The sequence below is a fragment of the Populus nigra genome, chromosome 8 (genome assembly GCF_951802175.1).
Source record: "Populus nigra chromosome 8, ddPopNigr1.1, whole genome shotgun sequence".
Classification (NCBI taxonomy): domain Eukaryota; kingdom Viridiplantae; phylum Streptophyta; class Magnoliopsida; order Malpighiales; family Salicaceae; genus Populus; species Populus nigra.
Genome location: NC_084859.1, coordinates 9,902,735 through 9,918,418, shown reverse-complemented (window position 1 = coordinate 9,918,418; position 15,684 = coordinate 9,902,735). Strand labels below are relative to the sequence as shown.

At 37.1% G+C, this 15,684-nt stretch overlaps 1 protein-coding gene across 13 annotated transcripts; it reads left to right on the top strand.

Moving 5' to 3' along the window:
- The first annotated feature begins 1,438 nt into the window (after positions 1 to 1,438).
- LOC133700514 (COP1-interacting protein 7-like) lies at positions 1,439 to 14,947 on the top strand. Of its 13 annotated transcripts, XM_062124076.1 has the most exons (12): positions 1,440 to 1,833; positions 2,443 to 2,554; positions 2,639 to 2,842; positions 2,929 to 3,028; positions 3,103 to 3,148; positions 6,050 to 6,092; positions 6,772 to 6,924; positions 9,037 to 11,212; positions 11,331 to 12,171; positions 12,280 to 12,759; positions 13,531 to 13,614; positions 13,762 to 14,524. In XM_062124076.1, exons 2-12 carry the CDS (start codon positions 2,496 to 2,498, stop codon positions 13,839 to 13,841), a joined length of 4,266 nt encoding a protein of 1,421 aa, XP_061980060.1. In that variant the 5' UTR covers positions 1,440 to 1,833; positions 2,443 to 2,495; the 3' UTR covers positions 13,842 to 14,524. The 13 variants fall into 13 exon arrangements, with proteins under 13 accessions (XP_061980057.1, XP_061980062.1, XP_061980060.1 ...); XM_062124073.1 differs by having other exon boundaries at positions 1,439 to 1,833; positions 11,331 to 12,738; XM_062124079.1 differs by lacking the exon at positions 13,762 to 14,524 and adding an exon at positions 14,578 to 14,947 and having other exon boundaries at positions 2,660 to 2,842; positions 11,331 to 12,759.
- The last annotated feature ends 737 nt before the right edge of the window (positions 14,948 to 15,684 follow it).

Sequence of the window (15,684 nt, the reverse complement as noted above, 5' to 3'; positions counted from 1 at the left end):
TTGAAAAATCAAGAGACAGACGTAGATTAAGATATTTAATCTCGAAAGATAGGATATTCACCCAATTGTGTTTGCTAAATTTGTTTATTAAAATAATTTTTTTATTTAAACAAACAATAATAAAAATAGAGATACAAATTAAATTGATCAAATAAAATAAAAGGAGAAAAAATCATGTAAGGCTGCACATATTAAAAATATTATATGAAAATAAATTTTTTTATTTTCAAAAATAAAATTCATCCATACAAAAGATAAAAAAATTAATTATAGATGAATAAGAAAAACTCTTCAAATCTTATTGTATAACTAAAAAAATAATTATCATTTAAAATAGGCTCTCCAAACAATATATAAAAGAAAAGGGGTACTAATTTAAATATAAATTAAAAAAATTTAGAGAAATGCCATAAAAAAGAATCATTAAATTTAAAAAGAATTATAAAAAATAATTTAGAAAAAAAAAGCAAAGGCCAGGCGCTACTGGGACTGGCAAGCCAAGCTAGTTTGCTTGACCCATTTTGTTATGATCCACGAGCGGGCCTGCCCTGCAAGGCTCGTGTGATCAGGACTTTATTTCTTTTTGTGTTGCAACTATAGTGGTTGTAAAATTAGAGTTTTTTTTTACCAAAAAGCTTGTTTTTCAACCCACTTTTTACCCAAAAAACCTATAAAACATCGTAGGAACCATGAACTTATTTATAGCCTCTAAAAATATAAAAAACCACCCCAAAACCCGAATCAATCCAAATTCAAAATTCAACCCGAACTTAGATATGTTTTTTCACGAACTTCAAAGGTAAAAAACACATAATATGAACTCCCCTCATCAAATGGAACAATTTGACATAAATATCGTTCGTTTTGGTGGCCTAAATCTGTGTTAATGATCTTTTTTCTCTAATTGTTAGAATTCAAAAACTTTTCTCTTTTTTCTCTTAACCAGGGACTAAAAAATAATAAAAATAAATTTTTTACCAAAATTAAATTGAAAAATATTGAGGTATTGAAATTATATAATTTGTATGATTTTTAAAGTTTAAGGATCAAAGTATATCTTTTGCGAGACTTATGGCATGCTATCCATGCTTAATGCTTTTTTCATTTTGGTCTCTCTTATTTCAATTCTACCTTTCTATAAAAAATCAAAATCAATTAATTTTTAATTAGTACTAATCATTGAAAAAAAAATGAAAAATCAAATTAAAAAAATATAAAATTTTATATATTTCATCCCATGAAAGGAAGAGTAATGGATACACAATGAAAAATCTATACCTAGAGTAATTCTTTAATAATAAGTATTAAGAACCCTTTTCGTGGACAGTATAGTAATTAAACTTCCACTTCTCTCAAGTCTATTTCTGTAAATTCAAACACTGACACAGTGAGTCTTCGTCTTTCAAAATACTTGTAGTTAAAATGTTCTTTCCAACTAACAAACAAAAAGTCTATGTCTGAAAACATAACAAAGGACACACACATAGACTAGCACTAGCTCTCTCTCTCTCTCTTCCTGTACAGACTACAGAGAGAGTGTGTACAGAGAGAAAGCAAGCAGAGCCAAAAGAAAAGATTGGCATTTGAGAAATGAGGAAGGCAAGAACCTCTTGTCATTGTTAGGGTTTTCTTAGAACTGAAAAATATTGAACATATATGTATATGTATATGTATATGTATATATAAATGAAAGAAGCCCAGAAACCCTGAAAAAACTAATATCTTTAAAGAAAATAACACAAATAAAAAAGAGTTAGCATCCAAATGCAGGTACCCAATTTGAAATATAGGATCCGATTTACCCATTTAAGATCTCACTGATTAGTCTTTCAGGTATGGTTTGACCCACATTTCTCTTAATCTTCCTTCTCTCTCTCTCTCTCTCTGTTTTTTTTTTTTTTTTTTTTTGGGGGGGGGGGAGGTTTAAAAGGTTGGATTCGTTACATGCAAAGTTGGTACATTTTTGTGTTAGATGAGTATTTATGTTAATGAGTTTTGTTTTGTTTGGCATTTGAATTTGGTTAAGTTTTGGGTGAGGCATTTGGGGTTGGGTTTTTATAGAATCAGATCTGGGTTTTGTTTGATTGTTCTATGTGAAGTGATGGTTTCTGTTTTTGAGTTATGGCTAATTGTAGGTTGGTTTTTCGTGGTTCATTTTTTGGCTTAGCAATTAATAATTTTAAGTTTTAACCACTGGATAGTTACTTTATGTTTTGTTCCATTTGGATTTGCAATGTGGATATCAAATTACCGGTTTCCTTGTTTGATATGGATATGTGGAGTTTTAACTTGGTTCTTAATCAGCTTGAACTGTCAAAATTGGCAATCCATTTATTGGTTTTGTTTTTACTTTTAGAATTTGCGTTGTGTGTTGGCGTATTTTTTTGGACTGAAGTTCTGCTTTTGCTGAGACTTTATTAATCAAGACTTGACAACATTCAGTTAAATGAGGAAGTTGGAGCATAGAGAACTATTTTAAATATATTGGCGAGAAAATGAAATCCAATGCACTTCTCGACAATGCTGTATTTGAACTGTCACAAAATCTGACGAGGTGAGTTTATTGATCCATAAAGTTTTATGTGCTAGTTGTGTGTGTGCGCGTGCGTGCGTGTGTGTATTTATTTTGATACATTAGTTCATTTTTCCTTATTGTCAGATGTGATCTGTTTGTTTCGAGCAATGGCAACACAGAGAAGCTAGCGTCCGGGTCAGTAAAGCCATTTATATCTCATTTGAAGTTTTCAGAAGAACAAGCTTCACAGGCAGTTCAGTCAATTAAACTAGAGTTTGACGGATGTAGAAATGCTGAGACTTGGTTCACGAAAGGAACACTTGAGAGGTTGCATACAGTGTCAACTGAACAATTTTTTGCTGTAGAAAGAATGTTGGTTCATCTTTTGACATGATAGTACTTCTTGTTTTCAGGTTTGTGCATTTTGTCAGTGCACCTGAGGTTTTAGAGATGGTCAATACATTTGATGCAGAGATGTCTCAGTTAGAAGCAGCACGGAAAATATATTCTCAGGTAATGATTGCCATTTTATCAAGTAGAGAATATTTATAATGATTATTGGGAAAGCAGTTCTCATTGACTTGTAGGATCCTTTGACTCAGGGTTCTAGAGATCAACTTTCGGGTGCTTTAGGTGTGTATGTTTCTCTCTCATTTTTGCAATTTCTTATGAATACAACACTGCTAAAAAGATAGTATCTTCCATCAAAATACAACTTGCTAGTTAACTGATTTTATTTTCCATCAACATGGGGAACTATAAATTATACCTAGAATCCTAGTTCGCACACATTCTTATTAACCTCTTAGTTCATGAATTTTGAATTGTTGTTTCATGAACTAATTCTCTTGAAAAGAAAACGCATTCTCATTACTGTTTTTTAAGATAAAATAAGAATTTTATTGTGAATAAATTGAATTAGAGGATAAACCAGGAGACAAATGTATCCTCATGTTAACAAAGTGTGGGCGGAACAAAAATCAGAACAGTAGAGCACTCCAATGCCGCTGAATATCAACCAGGAAAGTACCTTTAAAAGCATCCAGCATTGCACCACAAAGATGTATGAAATCAATTCTGTTGAAAACAGTTGGTTTGATGAGAAATGGTCCTTGAAAATTTTCACATTATTCCCCATCAAAATACTTCAAATGCCCTCTCTCAGAACATATCTCCATAAAATCAATCTCCATGAAATCTTGTAGTTCTTGTTGCTTCCAAAGATCACAAGGGAACCAGCGGCGAGTATACCACCATATTGGAATCATGAAGGCTCAACCCCAAAAGCAGATAAACACCACGGATCCCACTCTGGTGGGAAACTAAATAATAGATGGCTTTGTTTCCCTTGTTTGGCGGCACACATATAAATTTAAGATCAGAGTTGATATTGTCTAATGGAAATTAAACATTTATAGCATACAATCAAATTACTGGTCAGAGGCAACTCAAATAAGATTCTTTAATGAAGTGCTTATTTATCAGTAGGAAACCAATACCAGCTACAGTCAAAATAATTTAGTATGATAATAACATAGTTATGCACATCTTCCTCGGTCTCTTCCTCCAGTTACCCTTATTATTAATCAGAATCAGCAGTGACTCTGTCACTTTTGGTCCATTGATGTTGTGTCAATTACCTCTATATGTTGTTAGATGTATTGTGCATTGATGTCTAAAGTCCTGGTAATTAACACATGCTTACATGCGAAAAACATGTTTCCAGGAACTCCATTTACAAGCAGTCATGAAAAGATTTGTTTAGATCTTGATTCCTTAAGATTTTCCTTAAGCTCTACCATTATTATTATTGGAATATGACACCTGACATGCCATAAATTATGCAAAAGTGGAAATAACCGGAAATGATAACATGACCAACTGGAAGTTCAGAAATTGTTCATGAGGCGAGTGCCTTCCACTTAGAATTCTTTCACAAAGATCTAGTTTTTATTGTAGTAATTAAGGCTATGACACACTATAGACAGTCATATCAACATGTTATGCTTTCTATTGCAAATCAAGCTTCATCTCATGCTTTTCCGTTTGACAATTGTAATATCATCTGCTACCACTCTTTCAGGGACTTTCTTGACTAATGGCCTTGAATTGACACAAGGAATAAGGATGACTGATATTAATCTTGATCAGTCATTCTGATATGTATTGCTGGTGTATAATGGAATTAGCTAAGTATTTTTCAGGTACAATTTGAAATAGATACTGAGCAGTGCTAGTTGTGTGCTAATTTCATTTACAAAGCCATGCAAAGGCTTGATAGAGTTGTATTACAGTCAATGTCAAAGAACATAACTTCTACTTGTTGATTGAGCATTTAGATGTTAGTGGAGTAGCATAGTAGAGAACAAGTTGGCAGTTAGAAGATGTTACAGATTCTGTAAAGGTTGAATTTGCTCAAGATAGTAGCCTAAAAGCAAAAGCTGCTTTCTCAAATGGGATGAAATGCAGTTTCATCTCCTATTGGGATTAGCAGGTGATACCCTATTTATTGATGATAACTTTGAATAATATTGCTGAGTGATTGCATGCTCAGTGAGTTCACGAAGTATGAGAACTTTTCTCATGATAAATTAAGGTTCAAGATTGCTTTCATTTAATAGATGAAAAGGCTGTAGTCAAGCAATAGAGGGTAATAGTGGAATGCCTTGTGGAATCTGAAGAGATGGAAACATAAGGTTTCAATTAGAAGTGCCAAGGTTCCTGGATCTGTTTCCTGGAGGATATTACACTGAAGGGGTTGGTTGTAGGATAGGGATGGTTCTGTCTTGGCCTTTGAACATTCACTGGATTGATTCTAGACTTAATTAATGTGGGTTTGAGCATGGTCTAAGAACATTGTGGTTCTTGGTATATTAATTGCCAGTGAATATTGAAATATGTATGCTGGTTACCTAAATGATGGATCTGCTGTGTCATCTCCTGCTTAAGTCAAGAAGAAGTTTGGCCAACAATTTAAAGAAGTTAACTTGGCATATATATCCTGCATTGGTTCAAAAGGTTGGAGTTAATGACAAATATTTAAATTGGCAAGTTCACAACAAGCACACAATTGAACCTTTTGGAGCAAGCACTTCATTGGTGGCCTTATTTGAAACACAATCAGTGTGTAGAAAATCATCATGTGGATTGTTCTTTCTGCTCTTAATATTTTTTAGTTTCTTCAACAGAACTAAAGTTGTAAAAAATGTCAAAAGGTACAGATGGGGAAAGTGTTGTATCACCAAGTTGTTAGGTGATGTGAGAAAGAACTGATTTCTTGAGGACAAGCTTTGTGAAAATGTTGATTATGCTGGTTTTAATTACTACTGTGCTAACTGCATGGTATTGCAGCTATATTTGACATGTGGTGAAAAAAAATTCTGAAACTATCTGTTCTTCGTCTCTGAAGATTTTGAACTTCTCCTTTATTAATGAACATATGAAATTTCATACAATATTCTAAATTAGATTAATTTTCTTACTTAACCTCGATGTTGAGTAACATATTTATTGTTCTTATGCAATGTTCTCCAGGTGGGGATGGAACAGGAACCACAGCAGGAGCTGATGCAACAAAGTAAAGACCTTTGGTTTGATATTCTATGTATTATTATTATTATATATATATATATATTTTTTTTTTGATCATGTTTGATTAATACTCAAGTGGTTTTCAAACTTTGTGCCTGTTCAAGCTGTTAATTTCATCTTCTGTTCAAAATTTTGAATTTAGAGTCTGCAGAGTTTTATGTGATTTCCAGTCATTTACTGCTCTAAGGGGACATAATTGAAGAGGGATCTCTACTATGATTGTACCATCCTAATTATTGTGAGGAATGAGACATTGAACATGCAATATCATAATTGAATTACATTGGACATGCAATATCCTAGTAATGTTCTAGGTTACTTTAGGAAAAAGACCTGCAGTCCTCTGCCTTGCCACTCAGCCATGTTGTCAAGGCCATATAAAATAGCAAAAAATCTCAGGATCCTATAACTATGATGTCTTGCTGCCTAAGGCATGAGCATGAGCATGAGCATAAGCTAGAACATCTTCAGCTGCCTATTGAAGCAGCAGTTGCAATGCAATGTTGTTAAAAAGGTTAACCTGTGCATGGTAACATTAAAGTTTTTAAAAAATTGGACATGCATTCGCTGCAAGTTACAACCAGATATTGCACTTAAATGGGTGCTTGCATGCTTAATCTCTATAAATATTGCTTTTTAATTTTGTTTATTGTTGTATTATGCAGGAAGGAGCTTTTAAGAGCGATTGATGTGAGGCTAGCTGCTGTTAGGGAGGATTTAGCCACAGCCTATGCTCGTGCATCAGCTACTGGATTCAACCTTGACACTGTTCGAGACCTCCAGCACTTTGCAGATCGCTTTGGTGCTCGTCGCTTGAAGTAAGCAGTCTCGGAACTCCATTATGCATAGTAGCTCTGTTCACTTCCTCTCCCTCTGCTTTTGTTTGTCTGTTTTGTGTGCCTTCTAACCCTGTTTTTGTGATTGCTTAGTGCTGCTGCTGCTTTTTTTTTGGGAAGGTGTGTGTGGAATAATTGATTCTTCAGTTTGGTTAGGAGGCAAACTATGAGGGATTAAGAATGAATAGGAAGAGGAAAATCTGACAAAACTGGAGAATGCAATTTCAATTTAGGCTTAACAGGAAGTTTTTTTTTTTGTATTATGGCTTGTCTATGGGACTAGTTTAAGTTTGGAATGGGGCAGCCTACAAGCCAGTTCTCAGCATGGACTAGAAGATGATAACATGGAAGCACTGTTTCAAGCTTTCTACCAATTTTGAACACTTCTCGCTCAACCTGGGTTCTATATAAAGATTCTTAAGCTTTTGATCTTCTATTCCTTTTCCAACCCAGTTCTACATGCTGTGTGAATCTCATGAAATGCACTATTTACTGTGGTGCGACGCCAGAATCTTTCAAATTTTTTTAAACCAAAAAGGCATATTGAGGTTCTGAACCAAGAGTTTAAATTAATAGTCATCTTTCTATAGTTGTGTTGATAGGTGATTCAAAATCTCAAAAATGGTTCTTTATCCTTGATCACTTTTTAGGGCATCGGCAGTGCCTATATCAAATTTTTTTTTTTATAAAAAAAAGAAATCTCGAAATCATAATGTCAATTAGTTGTGCACTAGAACCATGTTCTGCTTTGAATGAAATTTATTGCTGTGAGATCTTGAAATTGAAAGATGTCATTTCTATGTGGTTCTTAGTTGCTCTTGTTGAGGCTCCTCTGCCTAAGAAACTGATTTGACTTAACAAAGCTGTTTTAGCTGTAGCAATGCTGATACAGTGCAGCTAGGGTCCACTCCACAATTATGCCTGAAGTATTGCAATATTGTGCATCATCTGTGCTTAGCTATTTAGAAAATGAAGCATCACCATGGACATTAAGAACATGTAAGGTTTAATTTAAAATTTAGAAGCATTGGCAAGACAAAGAAGAGGGATCTATTGTCTGGTGATTAAGATTTTGACTGGGAAAATAGGGAAGCTTCAGGCAATTCCATGCTGTGTCTAGATACAGTTGATGCTGCATTATAGTTTTTATTGATGTATGACAGTCATTGCATGCAAGTGATCATATATTGGTGAAAGAAAAGGAGCGACAAATTTCTGGATGGTTGCAAATGCTAGTGTTTCTCTTCCTTATCACTTCACTGATGTAACATGGTTCATCACTGAGTGGATTGATGTATTGCCTGCATGATGTCTTATTCAAGTAGGTCTTCTGATGATTCATTGGGATTATGAAGGTGTATAGTTGCATGATTTTTTCTCTTAAGCTCAAATTGTGAGTTTTACAAATTTATTTATTGAGTGCATACCAGAATTGGGGAGTATTTTTCTCCATAGGCATTAGAATTCCTTGGGACTGACTTCAGATTATTTTCTAATCTTAGTGCTTTGTGTTGGAACATTGGGATTCCTTCAAGTGGACCACATAGGTTACTGGCTTGAAGTATCAAGGACACTTGAGGAAATAGATTGTTCATGATTGTGTTAAGTGTTGTCCTTGGTGAACCTTAGGGCCGGTCATTATGAATAATTTCTATTGGGAAAATGTTTAAAATGTTTCAACTTGAGATATCCACATGCTTCCGAAATTTGGTCTTGGAACATACATTTGTTTTTTATGCCCTGCTGGTCCCATCATTTAGGACAAAGCAGGTGGCCTTCTACAGCAAAATTAGCTAGGAAAATATTTTAAACTTCTCAGCATTTGGGATCTTATTATCAAGACAGAGCAAGTTGACATCAGATCTCAATTAATTTATTATGCATTAAAAAAGGACAAATGTTCCAACCTTCTTAACCTTACCTGTCACAACATGGCAGGTTTAGCTGTTGCAGGGTTGTTTTCTGTTTTAAAAGTTCCCTCTTCCTTGTACTTCCCACCTTTTCTCTTTAGTCTTAGTCACATTTTCCCCACAAACTTCAGTTAAATTTTTACTGTTATGACAATTTAACTGAGTTCATAAATATTTTGTGCAGTGAGGCTTGTACCAAATTTATGCTACTGTGCCTGAGAAGACCAGACCTGATCAATCCATGGAAACCAAGTGTGAAGGATCAAGTGGTCCGATCCTCGTGGGGATCTGACATGTCAATTGATGACCCCACTGAAGATGAAAGTGGGTCCTACATGAACAGGCCCCACCAAAACCCATTCCAAAATAAACACCAACAGCAGCAAGCTGGAAAAGAAATACAACAGCTAGATAAGACACAAACCCAACACCCTGATCAATCCAAGCTCACCACTTGTCAACAGCCCGATTCCTCTCTGGCTGCACAGCAACAAACTTTTCAAAACGAGAAAAAGGAAGAAGAAAATAAGAAAAAGGAGGCTGTGAATGAGTCATCAACAAGTCAACCAAGCCAGCCTTCTAGGAGACTCAGTGTTCAGGACAGAATCAACCTATTTGAGAATAAGCAGAAGGAGAGCTCAGGTGAAAAACCTGTAGCTGTGGGGAAATCTGCAGAGCTGAGGAGACTATCATCTGACGTGTCGTCAGCATCTGCAATTGAAAAGGCTGTATGGAAGAGATGGAGTGGTGCAAGTGATATGAGCATTGACTTGGGCAATGATAAGAAGGACGATGGCAATATAGACAGCCCCTTGTGTACACCCTCTTCATCCTTTGTATCTGGAACCAAAAGTAATGTGTTTCCTCTCTCATCAGACGATGATAAGGACCAGAAGGGGTTTAATGATACAGCAAGTGCAGCAAATCTAGTAAAGTTGGAAACTAGGAGTGTTTCTAGGTTGAAAGATCAGGGTGAGTTGCAAACTCATGGTGGTGGGCTTCTGGGGAAGGATGAGGAGGTGAATTTGAAGGGGAATTTGAAAGATCAAGTAGTGTCTCTGTCCCAGTTAAGGTCATCTGCAGGTAGAGGAGAGGAGACTGGGGTGGGTGATCAGGTGGTTAGGGAGGATAAGTTGATGGGTACTTCGGACAGGGAAGAGAAGACTGGTGGAGTTGAAGCTCAACTGAGTTTTCAGGAGAAGTCGTTTCCAAATACGGTGAAGACTGTTGCAGATAAAAACCAGGCTAGTCTGCGGACCCAGATTGGAAATTTTGCAGGCAGGGTTGGGGATGTGAAATTTGGGAACAGAATTGATGACATTGAAGTAAGGGATCCTCCACTATGTCAGTCAAGGGCTAGGATTTCTCAGACACATACTCTATCTCTTTCAGGACAGTTTGAAGGTGGTTCTGGAGTAAAGGGTAAGGAATTGCCAACTAAAGTGACTGACTTTGATCTGTCAGCTTCTCAGATAGAGTGGAAATTGTGTAAGGGTGAAGTTGATCATGCAAGGAAGGAGAATACTGAACAGATAAAAGAGGAAGATCTTGAAGTTTCAAGAATGAAGGTTCACAAACAACCTTCTTCTGGTACAGAACAATTTAAGAAGCTTCAGGGTAGGAGGGATGGGAGTAGGGATGAGAGTGGGTCTATTCATGGAATTAACAAGCTGAGTTTTCCTGGTAATAAGTTTTCTAAGAGTCAAGAGAGCGTTGTAACTCTGCAAGTACCATCAGCAGGTCAGGCTCAGAGGGTACGGCAGTCCAAGGGGAATCAAGAGCTGAATGATGAGCTGAAGATGAAGGCAAATGAGCTTGAAAAGCTATTTGCTGAACACAAACTTCGGGTTCCTGGTGATCAATCCAGTTCTGTTCGGAGAAGCAAGCCTGCTGAGGTGCAAGCTGAACAGGCAGAAAGTTTGCAGTACCGAAAACCAGTGGCAGTAGAGATATCTCTTGTTGAGTTTCAGGAAAAGAAGACTGTGCTTGAACCAGCTGGGAGTTCTAGTGATCTTGTAAAGTTTATCACTCCACCAAGGAAGATAGTAGATCATCAGGACCATGGCAGTTCTCCCAGGCAGAGTTTCTCTGAGCGTAGTTTTTCAGACAATTCTAGAGGAAAATTCTATGAGAGGTACATGCAGAAAAGAGATGCAAAACTGAGGGAGGAGTCGGGTACAAAAAGAGTGGAGAAGGAAGCCAAGTTGAAGGCTATGCAGGAAAGCCTTGAACAGAGTAGAGCTGAGATGAAGGCAAGATTTTCTAGCTCTGTGGACAGACAAAATTCATTGTCTAGTACTCGCCGACGTGCAGAAAAGCTCAGATCATTCAATTTTCATTCAAGTGGGAAGAGAGAACAGGTATTCCATCTTTCAACTGTCTATGGAAAATAAATGCTGAAGCTCATGAGTTTCAGCATTTGATTTTTTTGTTAGATTTTGTAATTTTTTTTCTCTTTCCCTTATTGGAATTTCATAGCGTCCTTGTAAGATTCTCTTTAAACCACAGCCAGTAGAGTCCATTCAGAGTGAGGCGGATGGGGATCTTTCTGAATTTCCAGAACAGAATTATTATGGAGAAGACAGGTCATTCAGTGAGGTATCTGATGGGGACATTGCTTCTAGAAGATCTCAAAACAAGCTCTTCCTAAACAGATATTTGTCTTCTCCCAGCCCTCACGCCACATTAGCACCAGTTCCACGGTCAGTGTCCAAAATTTCCAATCCAAGTTCTGGGAGGCGTAGAGTGCAATCAGAAAATCCTCTTGTACAATCTGTTCCGAACTTCTCTGATTTCAGAAAGGAGAATACAAAACCCTTTTCTGGAGTTAGCAAAGCAGCAAATCGCTCACAGGTGAGAACCTATGCCTGCAGCAAGAGTTCCAGTGAAGAGATACCTCTTGTCAAGGAAGAAAAGAATCGGCGGTCTCAGTCCTTGCGGAAAAGCTCTGCTGATCCTATTGAGTTTAATGATTTTCCCCCATTGAACTCAGATGGTGTTGTGTTAGCACCATTGAAATTTGATCAGCCTGAGCTGATGCCATATGACAAATTCTCAAAGAATGTGGACACAAAGCCTTTCCTCAGGCAGTGTAATGGAATAGGTCCTGGTTCTGGAGCCACTGTTGCTACACTGAAAGCTATGGTGGCACCTGAGTCTTTGAAAAATGAAGAATTTGAAGAATCACCCTTTGAGGCAGAAGAATCAGTCAATGAGGCAAAGGAAGGAGAAGACGAGGAGCTTGAAACAACAGAGGTTGAAGATTGTGCTAATATGGACAATGGCAAACCAAGACTAAGCCAGGATTCGGACAAGATAGGTATGTCTGGATCTGAGAATGGTGATTCTCTGAGATCTATTTCTCAAATTGATCCTTCTTCAGTTTTTGAATTGGCTGCATCCGTGCCTTCAACATTCCATGCTTTAGGGTCTCTACAGGACTCACCTGGGGAAAGCCCTGTGTCATGGAACTCGCACATGCATCATCCATTTTCATATCCACATGAGACCTCAGATATCGATGCTTATGTGGACTCTCCAATTGGGAGTCCTGCATCGTGGAATTCTCACTCCCTGATCCAAAGAGAGACGGATGCAGCTCGAACGAGGAAGAAGTGGGGAAGTGCTCAGAAACCTATTCTTGTTGCCAATTCATTCAATAATCAGTCTCGTAAGGATGTAACAAAAGGGTTCAAACGGTTGTTAAAGTTTGGAAGGAAAAGTCGTGGGGCAGAGAGTTTGGTTGACTGGATTTCTGCTACAACTTCTGAAGGAGATGATGATACAGAAGATGGGCGAGATCCTGCTGATCGGTCATCAGAAGATTTGAGGAAATCAAGAATGGGATTCTCACAGGGTCATCCTTCAGATGATGGCTTATACGAAAGTGAGTTGTTCAATGAGCAGGGTAAGATATAATTGCTTTTCCTGATTGGTTAATTAATCTTTTTGCTTAGAATATCAATCTATTATGTACCTGCTTAATGCTCATATGATAAATTAAACATAGTATGTGTTTGCAACTACTTCTTTTAAATGAAAATTTCTCTTGATAGAAAGGTTGTCAAATTTACTTCAGTGTTCTAGTGACCATAGCTTTATGGATTGGCAATAATGGCTGGCTTGCTCCCTTAACTGTTGGATTCATGAGGTGATTTATAGTCAGATCTGAATCTCGAATCTATTTGAATGTCAAGGAATTGCAGCAGCTAAATGTTGCTTGTAGTTTAGAGTAACCTCTACTTTTGATATTCTCCCTGCACTGTTTTTTCAAGAGTTTCAATGACTGTCACGACCTCTATCATCGCCTGGAGTGTTTTGCATAAAAAAGTACTGCCTGATCTTTGATGCATGGATTGCCAATTTTTTCTGTGCTTATATGTTGAAAATTTGCACATGGCCTGTGTGAATTTTTTATTTAGACATGTGCCAGAAGTAGTTAAACTGACATGATTTGGACATACTTATCTATTAAGGGAGCATGGTTCTGCTCTAGATCTTTTCATCTGAAACTCGTATATTTATGAATAAATTGTCCTTTATGCAACACCTTCAGATGAGCAGAGATTTGGCAGGTGTTTTTAAAAAGTGCACGGATTACTCCAAACAGCAGAACTTTTCCTTTTGGTTTTCTTGATTGGGTTATGATAGTTGTCTTGACCCTTCTCATTTCATGCAGTTCAAACTTTAAATAGCTCCATACCAGCACCTCCAGCAAACTTAAAATTGAGGGATGATCTTATGTCCGGAAGCTCAATTAAAGGTAAATTTTTTCTTCTTGTTAATATTCTACGCACTCAATTCTTAAATTTCTTCACAACAAATTGATTGACATGTTAGGCTGTTGGAATATTCTGTTAAGTCATATTTAGGGGAGGCATCCGCGCTCCATGTTTTCTTGTTGATGTAGGATTCAGGAACATGAAACTTCCACTCTTGGTAATGCTTTATTCAAAATCTTCATACAGAATTGAGTGCGAGCCCTTTTGAAGGTGTTTTGAGTGGTAGGTTTGTTTATATGAGCATGGTCTCTAGGTCCAGTACATGTATGCTCATGTTAAAGCCTGCATGTGATCCATGACCTGTGCTCTGCCTAGAAATCAACAAAAGAGTCGTAGTTTGTGTGAGTGTGTATGTTTGTAATGTTGTGCCAAAAAAATAAGAATCATTTACAAGTGTCTCAGATTGTATGCATGATTAGTGTCATGCATTGCATGGCATGGCTAGTTTCCATTAAGTTTGAGTCTGTCTAAGTGGCACATGAGTGGTTCAAGTCCTCCACAGACCCATTGTTAACGTGTGTTCAAGACAGTTTATGTTCAATCTAGCTACCTGACAGAAAACAAGAAATAAAGAACACTTGATTGGTTCGACTCTTGCCAGGTGCAAACAATTCCATGGGGCCATCAGACTTGGGTAAAGCCCATGAATTAATCGTGGTGCACTTGCAGGAAACTCCTTGCCAAGGGCCTGGGCATCCCCAGGATTAGTCAGGCCTTGGCCTGGATACCTGGTGCTAATTCAAAAAAAAAAGAAAACAGAACACTTGATTGTTCATGATGGAATATTTACAATGTGTTTTCAGTATATTTTTCGTCCAGTGACTAACAACCTTTTAAGTAAAGAGTCGCCTACACAAGGCACGGAGGAATGAAGGAAAGCCTTAAAGTTTCTGTTTGAGATTTGATTATTTATGATGATTTGCTTACAACCTTAAATTTTACAGCACCACGGTCATTCTTCTCACTGACATCGTTCAGAAGCAAGGGTAGTGACTCAAAGCTTAGATAATCACTTCAAGAGAAAAGCTTGGAGCTACTCTTGGAATCATCATTCAAGTGACAGTGTAAAGGGATTATATATAGAATATGAACGCTTCTTGAATATGTTATATATTGTATTGAACAAAAATTGCCTATTGGCATTCTTGGGATTTTGGTAGTCTAGGAGCATATTTTTCTTCTTCCTCGTTCTCCAGCCTTGTGTGATGTATATATGAGAAATAGAACTCTTGCTAGAATCCTAGTTTTTGACGCCTCAAGGAGAGATGTGATTATGCAGAGCAATAGCTTGTATACAATGACTACATTATTTTACCTTTCTTCTCCACTTCATTCATTTCATGCGTTTTGTTTTTAGTTGCAAATGTCTGTACTTGTTAAAGAAGTCAATACTGTTATGGACACCAGGCTGCTTTTGCACACGTTGGTGTCATCAAGGAAAGCTGTGTTCCATTGATGCTGGCCCTTAGGCTCATAGGAAGGTAGTGGATATTCTTCAAGACAGACTGCAGAAACCAACTCAGTTTTATGTCTCGTCTCTGCCAGGATGATAGGCTAAAGGATTTGCATCCCTCTTAATATTGTCAACTCAAAATAGATTGGTCGAAGTTATATTAAATCCAAATACAGTAACACAGTACTATGTATTTATGTGAACAGCAAAACAATTGCTCATTAAATTTTCTCACTGGGGATATCTGCGCGACACTTTGTGGCATATTCAATGGCCAGCTTTACTGACCTTAGATGCTGTCCGCCTGTCATCCTTTTGGTGAGGAGCCATCCATTTGTTGCATTAGCCGCAGTTCTTCTCATGTGCCTACTCTGCTTTCACGTATTTGATATAGCTTATGCCATCAGTTCGAGCAAGAAAACTTGGTCAAATTAAACTTTAAAATTAATCTTAGCCTACTCAAAACTGCAAGGCGGCAAAGAGAACTCGGAAACTAATATGCTATTATTAATTTATTACTGCTAGCAGGCAATATAGTGGACCAGAGAGGACTAGAAAACAACAAAACTGAGGACATGGATCCATTTTTTTATGACTT

What these genes read in the sequence shown, in the direction of transcription:
- LOC133700514 (XM_062124066.1), top strand. Translation starts at nt 2,496, where the DNA reads ATGAAATCCAATGCACTTCTCGACAATGCTGTATTTGAACTGTCACAA. An exon ending in CACGGAAAATATATTCTCAG is followed by an intron (nt 3,029 to 3,102) that starts GTAATGATTGCC and finishes ATTGACTTGTAG; the next exon opens with GATCCTTTGACTCAGGGTTC. An exon ending in TGAGTTGTTCAATGAGCAGG is followed by an intron (nt 12,760 to 13,530) that starts GTAAGATATAAT and finishes CATTTCATGCAG; the next exon opens with TTCAAACTTTAAATAGCTCC.